The sequence below is a fragment of the Platichthys flesus genome, chromosome 16 (genome assembly GCF_949316205.1).
Source record: "Platichthys flesus chromosome 16, fPlaFle2.1, whole genome shotgun sequence".
NCBI classification, from domain to species: Eukaryota; Metazoa; Chordata; class Actinopteri; order Pleuronectiformes; family Pleuronectidae; genus Platichthys; species Platichthys flesus.
The window spans coordinates 8830822-8841819 of NC_084960.1; the positions used below are offsets into that span (position 1 = coordinate 8830822).

The following is a 10998-nucleotide window of genomic DNA, read 5'->3' on the forward strand; positions in this document are numbered from 1 at the left end:
AGTGGATGAGCAGATTGTGAGTCACAACCATGAAGACTATCTTTAGACCATCCGTTGGGGTCCTGCAATTAACACCTGTGAGAAAGTCAATACGAATGGGATTGTATGGCCCCCAGTCAGTTGTTACAACCTTTTCACTTGCAGTTGTATTTTTTCATTATGACATTTGTACATTGTTGCTCACTCCTCAGTGACCTGATATTGTAACGATCTGTTTATTTTTAGGACTTACAAGTAAACAAGGGAAGAAAATAGCCTCCTTATCTGTTAAAAGACCATGAAAACAGGGTGCCCAATTGAACTGTTTCTTATTTATCTGACAACTCACGCCTGATTATCTGAGCTGGGGTTTTAGGAAACTACTTATTGTTTATTCATCTTCTCTGGATTTCTTTATTTTTTCTGGGGAACTAATGTTTATTTGTCTGCCCTGGATGAAAGTAGACTATTATTAAGTAAATACATGTTTACAGTTATTATACACTGATGGGTTATTTATAATAGTGTAGTTGTAACAGGTTGACACTGGTGCATGTTAAACAACATGCAGATTCTTTGTCCCCAGTACAATGCCTGGCGTGCTGGTGTGCGTGCGGGCGTGCACCACTGCGCCCCCCTCTGTTCTCCTCACACACACACCAACTCCTCAGAGAAACTCTATTTTCTAAATACTGGTCCCTGAGGAGTCAAAAAAGGCTCCTTTTTCGACTGCTGCTTCAGCTGCCTGCACCTCTACAACGATACAACCCCAAATAGGTCAAACTGGGTACATGCACGTAAGACGTTTACTCATATATTGTCCAACAAACTATATTGCAACTAATGCATAATGACTAATGCATACAATGCAAGCAACTATGTGTGCATGCTGATATAATCTACCTGCAGCACATTTAAGGGTTTTAACGTTCAGATCATGTTTGTTGGCAGTTCATATGTAATTAAGCATGACAATATGATGTTGAAATGTATCAAACAATGAAGTTATCATGTGTAAAATCAGACCCGCATCTTCCCCGTATTGTGCTGACGGGGGGGCTGGGCACATCTGACGCACAAAAAAAAAAACCCACCATAGTAACACTGATTTCGGGTCCTTCTGCCGCTTCGCCATGGATGGAGCATGACGCGTGACGCATGAGGGGGGGGGGGGGGCGGTTCACTCGCCCCATAAAAGGCCAGCATGAGCTCCTCCAGCTCCAGAGCGAACTCGCAGATCGGTGGGACTGAACCTTCACATCACTCCAAAGGATTTAAAACACCACCCCCACAATCTAAACCAGCGTGCACGGGGTTTTGCAGCAGCTGCAAGCATGATTAAGAAAATGTCTCCATCCGAGAACGAGTTCGACATACCGGCCAAGAACTGCCACAGGATGGTGATCCTGGGCTCCACCAAAGTTGGGAAGACGGCCATCATCTCTCGATTTCTGAACGCGAGGTTCGATGATCAGTACACGCCGACCATTGAGGATTTCCACAGGAAATTCTACAGCATCCGGGGAGAAGTTTACCAGCTGGACATTTTGGATACATCTGGAAATCACCCCTTCCCTGCCATTAGGAGGCTTTCAATTCTCACTGGTGAGTTTGAAACCACTTTGCGCCTCATGTCACGCTGATCCCTGCAGAGTTTGGTTCAAATTCAATTACAATGATTTTATACTAAATTTGTTTTTCTCTTTGTGTTTCCCAGGTGATGTGTTCATCCTGGTGTTCAGCCTGGACAACAGGGAGTCCTTCGAGGAGGTGCAGCGCCTGAAGAGACAGATCTATGAGACCAAGTCTTGCCTGAGAAACAAAACCAAGGAGAACGTGGACGTCCCGCTGGTGATCTGCGGCAACAAGTGCGACAAAGACATGTACCGGGAGGTGCAGGAGGAGGAGATCGAGCGCCTGGTGAACGGGGACGAGCACTGCGCCTACTTTGAGATCTCGGCCAAGAAGAACACCAACGTGGACCAAATGTTTCAGACTCTCTTTACAATGGCGAAGCTGCCCCTCGAAATGAGCCCCGACCGCCACAGCAAGGTTTCCCTACAGTACTGCGACATCCTCCACAGAAAGTCCTCCCGGAACAAGAAGTGCAAAGATGAGAACGCATACGGGATCGTGGCGCCGTTCGCGCGGAGACCCAGCGTGCATAGTGACCTGATGTACATCAAGGAGAAGGCAGTGGGAGGAGGTCAGGCCAAAGAGAAGGGCTGCGTCATCTGCTGACAGTGGTTTCCGTCCCTGTGCAAGAGACTTTTCTTCGAGACTTGAAAGAGCCAAGAGACAGAGTACAGAGCTCTGAAGACAATAAACTGTGGCTCCTGATGCCTGCTGCGATCCAACCTGAGCTGAGGCGCGTGGGGCCGGTGGCTCAGCTCGCCGCTGTGTGTTGACGCTCAAACCGAAATGCTGTAAAAGAGTTTGCCAATGGAACACTTCAGAAAGAAAAAAACGTTTACATTTTAGCTAATTTTTTTTCAAACTCTGGATGTTTGTTGCATTATGAACAAATTTGACTCTGAATGTATATTTATTATGTCTGTCAATTTTTGCAGAAAATTAAAACCTTGTTACTTTCATAGTCTGTTACCCCCTCCTCCTTTCTTTCACACACATCACACTAAAGTTGCTCTAAAACAGGGCACAGGCTTAAATGCACACGTTACTGCAGCCTGCCTCTGCTGGAAAGTATTATTCCTCTTCCTGCCACTTCATACACAAACAACTGCTGAACCGAGAGTCCATTAGGGACCCGTAGCCCACTCACTACAGTTGAAAGCCCTTTCACTCACATCTTTTCTTAAACCATCAAACATAAAGAATCGCTGTGAGTTTCTATATCTAAAATAAGTCAGAATAGGTCAAGGCACGAGATTTAAGCCAGTTAGATCTTAATGAACTAATTTTATTACAAAATATGAGAGTTGGTAGATCAGAAATTTACACAATGAAAAACTACCTGTATACAAAGTCGAAGAACTAATGTGCATATTTAGTATAGATAAACAAATTTGAATAGAGAGAACAATGTCTGGAAAAAGACTGTTCACTGCAACTGAGAGAGAAGAAGAATCCGTCCCTCTTCCTTTTTAACGTCCATCCAGTCTCTTATCTGCAGTGGGAAAGATGTTCCTCCTGCACCGCGGGGATCGGTCTCCAGTGTCACGATGCCTTGGGCACGTCAAACATGCACAGACTCTTGTATTTCTGCAGCAGCTGGTTCTTGGTGCGGACCTGCTCCCGCAGCGTGGTGAGCTGCTGCTGCTGCTCCCCCGGGCTGCAGTCGATCCCGGGCATGTTGGAGATCTGCTCCCGAGCCTCCTGGATCTTCGTCTTCAGCTTGGCTAGCTCCTGATGGACGTCCGGGCTGTCCTTGTCCATGCTGACAAGACAATGACACGGCTGGGTTAAACATCACACGCAGACCCAGCGTGTTTTAATTTGAGGACGAATCTACATTTTCATGTTGTTTCTGACTGTTAGCAGCTAACGTTAGCTTCAGCTAGCACACCAACAAGCTCGGACACTGCAGTGAACGCAGGTAAACGAGTTAGCACAGGGCAGTGAAGCGACAGTTAATAACAACACATGTCTGCCATCTTACCATTTGATAATGTCATGAACTAAAGGCAACAAGGAGCAATCCTCGTCTTCTTTCTCCACCTTCTGCTGAGCCGCCGCCATCGCGACGCTGCTTACTCGCGGCGCAGACAATCGACGTCACGTACCAGTTGCTGACGTCAATACACAGAAAAACGCCCCTGAAGATTAAAATAAACATTAATAAGATTAATTAACTCCGTGTAATGCACAACCATTATTTGAATGACCCAATTGAAAAATACAAATGATAGTTACTGAGTCAACCAATTAAATGAACCCGCTAAAAAGGTATCAATAATATACTTTTAATTTATTTTGTGCCGTGTAGAAAATAAGACACACCACTTTACAATATCACTAAACGTTAATTTTTAGTTATATAAAAAGAACAATTTAAATTCCTGTGTTGGTAAATTTATTTCATCTAATTTTAAGACTGTGCTCAAATTGTTCAAGCTTGATTTAGATTTAAACAAGATTATTAGGACCGGCACTGACAGGCACTTACAGACAGTGAGGCCCTATTGAAATTGTGAGGATTATTTTTATTATTTTTTAGGCAAATTAATTGGCTTTTTGAGGGCTTGAACATGCTCAAATTCTTACAAAAATTTGCAGAAAAGTAGTAAGTGGTGAAAATGAACGTATTCTGGAGGAATTTTCAATGGACGTGGTAAAATGGCTCAACGGTTAATTTATTTATCATTTATTTTATATTCTTATTTTATTTATTTGAATTTAAATAGTGCAAGATATTGTGCAATGAAAAGGTGGTTAAAGTCCTGCCAATTGTAGGGGTTCAGTATCTTGCTAGGGACACTTCAGCATGCAGATGGGGAAGAGTGAGGATTGAACCGGCAACCTTCTTGTTAGAGAATGACCACTCTACCGACTAGGTCACACTGCCTACACATTCCCACTAAAAACTAAGCACATTAAGAAGACGGACACATTAAGAAGATGTAGTAAAGTATTTTCTACCTTACTGGATATTTTACATTACTTAAAAGTTACTTTATATTTTTGGATTTTAGATAATGGATGATTTAACATACTTTAAAAACCTATTGTTAGAGAATAACCCAGTAGTTTCCAACCTTCATGCACAGACCAGGTGAGGCCTCACTAATTATTTCAAAGCAGTCTGCTGCTGCTTGTTTCCATGTGATGTCCTGGGGCTGCCCCCTGCTGGCTCTTGGGTTCCTCTGCTGCTCTTGCTTGGTTTGTGCAGCTTGTGATTAACTAAATTTGTCCATAAAAGAAAAACTTTATTATCCTTCAAGGGCAATTTGATGTGTACTGGTTTAACCAGTGCACTGGTTTAACCACTGCACGACAAAAATAAACCAATATATACAATGTAAATAAAACACAACATGAAAACCCTATAGACAAAGTAGCATGGGAAAATTAGCTTTTATTTTATGTTGTCATTTACAACAGATTTTATTGACTTAATAACAATGCATCATAATTCGTATCGTATGTGTTTTCAAATTCTGAATTGGCAAAGTTAGCAGTGGCCTAACTGAAGCTATGAAATACATTTATAATAGAGTATTTATGTAAGTTTCTTATCCATTTGTCGGTTGTTTGTTCTCTGTCTCCTTGTTTGTAATGTACATTTTCCCTTTTGAATAAATAAAAGTAATATAATATAGTATAATGAATAAATCTCTGAAGCAGTAAATGGAAATACTCAAGAACAGTACACGTCAGAATTGTTGAGCACAATATTTGAGGGTTCGTACTTGGTTAATTTTCATTTCACTTTTATTTCCTCCCTTCACCCTTGTTTCAACTTTTCGTCACTTTTTGGGGGTCATCCACACAAAAATAATTTTAATGATAGTTTCTCACAAGGCCTATTATGTCATGATAGTATAACTATATATATCTTTTGAAAGGCCAAATATATATATATATATATATATATATATGTGTGTGCTAATATGTGTGTGAGTATATATAGATATACCCCAGTTTGCGAGCTGTTAGATATCCTGCCATTTATGTAGACGTCAAGGCTGTTTCCCAAACCTTTTCCGTCATATCCCTGATGGCCTATATTCCCCCAGAATGAGGCCACAGACATACACAGATCAAACAAGCCTGACCTGCAATGAGCAGAAATAAAAACTCCTCACCCCACTACTTAGCAACCTTAAGCATCTGTACGTGCTGTGTGACCCTACGTGGCATTCATGTAGAGTGAAACATGGCAACCTGTGTAAATATATGTGGGCCCAATGACACGACTCTGGTCTGATAGACTGACGATGAATCTCTCTTGATTTGTGTTTTATGGATCAGTGACGTGTTGCATTAAGGTTATTTGTGTGTATCCCTCTTACTTGTCTGCACACTTGGCTGCCTCATGTCGTAATTAGATTAATGATACAGAATAAAAGGGGAAACCTAGCAAGCTATGGACAATGCTCAGCATCACCACAGCTTCATACACTATATTTCTAGGCAACGGCCAATTGCCTCCGATTATCTCAATCGCAGTTGCATATCTCTAAGTTGGTATCACCACAATGCAAGTAAGGAAAGACAATATAAATTTGGTCTGGTCCATTTTTTCCTCCTGTTGCATTGACCCAGTATCCTGTGATATGAGGCCTCTCCAATCCACCGGCCTCCCTCCTTCTCTTATTCCTATAAGCAACATTATAAACATCTAATTTTATGTTGCTAAGTCAGTTGATATTGGTAATATAGCATTTGTTGAGTTGCATATCTTCTCACTGGAATCATTACTGGTCTCTTCCACTTGTTGAGAGGCTATGGTGTTTGTTCTAATCCTCCCTGACCTACATATTCTCAGAGCTATTTGTTCTCATCAGAGGACGGGTTCGACCATTGATCCCCTCTGCTTTCCACACAACATACTCCCCACACCTGGTAAATACTGTAGGGACACATTCTCATTAGCCACCACAGCGGAGAGTCCACTGCCGTGACGCAGCCGGTAAAGACCTCATTAGGAGACGCTTTTGTGAGAGTTAAGCACTAATTTAAACGTGAGGTTTGTTGGGTATTTTTTATCCTGTGGTTAGACCTCCGACTGAGTGACAGTGTTGATGGCCTAATTGACACAGAAACAATCATTCTGTTCTCAAGTTTACTGAGTGCTACAAGTGGCTGAAATCTACAGAACTAGTATATGTGACCCAGATCTGAGTTTGTTGGGGATTAAGTTACCAAAGATGAAAGCTCAGACACCTTAATTCGGTAAAAGTGGGTCATTTTGTGACCCATCAATCTCATCCAGAATATCATTCATAGTGTTACTGTAATTGGAATGAAAATAGAATGCTGCAGCTGTGTCATGGAGTAAAATGACAGCGGCTCCTTGCTCAGGTAAGTATCAGATTTGTATGCGCACATGGGAGTTTGTTACGTTTGACATTTTTTTTCTTTGTTACTCTTGTTTCATAAAAATGCATCCTGAGTTACTGTGACCCATTTCCAGCCCTGGAACAGGAAGAGACTTGCTGCCTCTCAATGTTTGTCAGAATCACTGATGAATGATTTGCTTTGTCCCTTTGACTCTGTGAAAGATAAATGAACTAGCGTGCGAACCTCATTGCTTAGATAGAAATGTAAATATGATGTTGAACATTCGATATGTATCTACATTGATATCAAAAAGCAGGATTACAAATAGTGGACACATTGAGCCTTGTAATATCTTAATTATACATGTTTGAATATGATTCTCACTGATATCATTCATACATTTAAACAGTCATTATGTTGTCATGGTTAGCTGTATGAAATATAATCTGTGGAGCTCTGTCACGAAAGATAACATTATGAAAAGTTTGATGAGATCTAGGTTTTGATTATATATCCTGTTTTGTCATTCTCAATTTAAACTTTAACAATGTAAGCCACCCTAGTCGAGAGTTGGTTCCATAAACTTTGTCAATTTTCTAAATACATAAAAAAGTGTTGGAATTATACTTTTAAGGGTTTTCACAGTCATAAATTATGATTATTAACAGCTTTTTTATTTTTCCAAAGTTTTGTTCGACAAAAAGAAAGACAAATCGGACTGCTTACAGATGTCACATATATTAACAGATGTTGAGTGTAATTGTAAAAGCTGTCTAAAGTGTTTCAACATGACCTCTCTACTATTTACTTTATCAAACAAACCCATTAAGCCTGTGCAGCTTCTGCACAGTCTGAAGAGTAATGTAATTAATAATGAAGCAGTTATTCTGCCATGGATCACCATCAATGAACTAGAAAGGATTTTCTTATATATTTACTTTCAGCAAAGACATTATTAATACTTCTCATATTTCTCTCTCTATTTTCAAGCAAACATCATGTTAATATCAGGCAAGAGCGAACTCAGTGAGAAAGGTCAAAGACACAATAGTTTCTGATAAACTCTGGCTCCGGACTGATTTTCCTATGTATGAACTTAAGCTGTGACGCACTTGCATCTTTCTGGAAATGATCTCATGTGCAGCTCCGAGTAAACTTGGGATTTATGGCTGACGAGGGAGTTCTGGATAACTATAAGGCTCAGGTTAATTTCAGGCAGCTCCAGTATATTCCCTACATAGCACTCCCCAAGTGGCCGGCCTCGCCCCACCCAGAGCTTCTGTGCTGACGTCTCTGTTGACAGCTTCCAGCAGATGTGCCACCTCCCAGCATCTCTGGTACAGAGCCGGCCGGATGCTGATATCTTGCCTGATGATCTGCGCTCTAATCTTAGCACCAGTCTCCATATGCAATTTAATAACTGTGAGATACTGAAGTTGCAAGTGGTTAAAAACGGTGATATTTCCAATGTGAAAAAAACCCCCATAACTTTGAATAGGTTGAATAGATTCTACTGATAGATTTAATAAATATCTGTTGTGGTCAGTATGCCAACCCATACGAACAACTTTTTTTTCATGGGACCTCTTTAAGCACACAGAGATTTTCGCTTTTCTAAAGTAGAGTCACTGATCTGTCAAACATAAGCAGTTCATTTTGAATGTTTTCACCAGACAAGTGTGTAAAAAGTTTTTCAGTTTTTCACATTTTTATGTAAAAGCGTCAAATTAGTTAAAATAATCTTTTACTACTCACTAAATGAAACATGCAATTGATTTGACTCTAGATTGTTAGATTACCACCACAGACCCGGCTCATCGTCATTGGGGTCTTTCCAGGGCAGTCAAAATTCCCTCGAAGGCCAGGGCTGAGTTCCACGGAGCCTTAAAATCTCCTGGGGTTCAAAAGGCCTCTTCGTGCCATAACTACATTACAGCTGGTGTTATTGCTGCAAAGGATTCACGTATGCTTTTTAACAAGTCGTGGAGTTACTGCCAGTTGGCCCTGCATTCGCATGAGCACTCAGTTTATGGGAATCTGTGTGCTTGTGTATAAAAAGAAAAAACATGCTTGAAATCTTTGAGTAGTTAAACAAATTATTTGTCACATTTAATATTTAACTGTTTTATTTGTACTATTAATCTTGAACATATACCTCAGGCAATTTAATTGATTCTTAAGTCATTTAGTCATTTTTATGAGATTCCTCTGGACGATGCTGCATTAAAAAATTAAGGGGATGCATTATGTTTTGTCGAGCCGATTCTTATAGAGTGGCGACTAAATGGTGGTTCATCTTATTATTATTACAACTAAAAAGCTTTCATCTTTCATATTGAGATCAAAATCTGATCTGATCAGACGGGTAGATTTATACTGCCACCAAGTGTACAATCAAGGAAATAACATTTTGAGATCCCCTCATAAACAAGCGCTTGTTTTTGCATGTGAAACCAAAACTCTAATTCAGGGCAGTGAACCATGCAATGCAGACCCACATACCTGGAAATCCGCCAGTTGTCCACAATATTTATGATGGAGAGAATTGGAGAAGAACATAAAGAAGCTTCTTGCATTGGGTAAACCTCTCTGGTGTACATTATAACTGTCAGCACCACTTCTCCCACAATCTGCCACAGATGAGGAGCCCATGAGGGGATCCCCTGGGAGCGAGGTTATATGTTTAACAATGGGTTGGCCTGTTACCACTAATTTAAGACACATCTGACCAATTCAATTACCAGTAGACATTCCTACTGTACAGCAACCGTGTACCCCATTGTCACATGTTCTGCACCAGTGATCACCCTTGTTGCTATGTGGTGACAGGAATTTGAAATCCGTAAAAAGACATTTAGAGACGATACTTTTTTACCTTCGCCAGGGCCGATTACCATGTAACTTGGTTGAAGGATATGGTATGGCTCAGAGAAGAACACATTCAATTCTGGTGCTCTCTCAAAGACACTCTTAAACAGGTGTGCATTTTCCTACTCCTGACCTTACTGTCTATTTTAACAATTTATGATGTTTTATATTATCTTAAAATGTGTTATCTCTGTATCTGTGCTCTATTGCTCTGTGATCTTCAAATTGCTTTTCAATTGTTTCTTGTTGTTTGCTTTATATTATATTATATAATAATTGGCAAATCATATGTGTCCTATGGTTTGCCAAATATTTTTACTTTTTAGCTTGTGAAGCACCTTGTAACTGTGTTTAGAAATGAGATGTATAAATAAAGTGTATTATTATTATTATTATTATCATAGTTTATTGTAATTCCTCATTGCACTATATTTCTTATTCAGCAGCTGCAGCACAGATCATGAACCTGAGCTCCCAATAAAGACATGTGAGCCCTGTATTGTAGTGACTCTAGCTTCTTATTCATCAATATATAGATTTAATACATAGATTTATTTGGTATTTGTGCCAAGATGACCCAGTTGCTACAAACACCATAAAACCACTAGGTGGTAGGCTTTCATTGATGGTGCAAAGAGGTGAGGTTGAACTCCGACTTATTATACCTTCCAACAAGTACAGGACGTTTTTGTTTTTGTTTTGAGATCATCAAATCGAAATATTAACGTAATACATTTCTACATATCTCTTATCTATCATTAAACTGTGGTAAGTCAATATTGGGGGTGTGTTTTACATGAAAATAAGACAATTTTAAAATAAAAATAGCAACAAAAACAACAATATCTGACGGAATATAACGTCTATAAGTATTTTATTCCTGTAGGTTTATCGGTTAATTCGCCTATTTGAGAAATAGCTTCAGACCATTCACAATAACAGTGATGAACATTTTGGTATTGGTGACATTCTCCGGCGTAGCATGGAAGGGCGGTGTTGATGTCGTTACAAAAATCATCGATGCGTGCCGCGGGTGAAATCCAACTATCCGCCCGCGCGGGACACGCCAAGACAACACGACCAGGCGCCCCCAACGTGCTCCAAACCCAACGCGGTGACGTCAGGCCTTTGTGCTGGCAAATCACGGCGCACGCTGGGCGGGCTTTGTGAAGCTGGAGTTGAGTGTTA

General features: G+C 40.4%; 2 protein-coding genes across 2 annotated transcripts; one reads left to right on the plus strand and one right to left on the minus strand.

Annotated features, from left to right (window-relative positions):
* Positions 1–1217: 1217 nt before the first annotated feature.
* On the plus strand, positions 1218–2563 carry LOC133971612 (dexamethasone-induced Ras-related protein 1-like). The gene is made up of 2 exons (XM_062409038.1): positions 1218–1584; positions 1697–2563. Exons 1-2 carry the CDS (start codon positions 1314–1316, stop codon positions 2218–2220), a joined length of 795 nt encoding a protein of 264 aa, XP_062265022.1. The 5' UTR covers positions 1218–1313; the 3' UTR covers positions 2221–2563.
* A 315-nt stretch (positions 2564–2878) lies between these two features.
* med9 (mediator complex subunit 9) lies at positions 2879–3733 on the minus strand. The gene is made up of 2 exons (XM_062409040.1): positions 3599–3733; positions 2879–3376 (listed from the first exon to the last, which is right to left on the minus strand). Exons 1-2 carry the CDS (start codon positions 3676–3678, stop codon positions 3157–3159), a joined length of 300 nt encoding a protein of 99 aa, XP_062265024.1. The 5' UTR covers positions 3679–3733; the 3' UTR covers positions 2879–3156.
* Positions 3734–10998: the final 7265 nt, after the last annotated feature.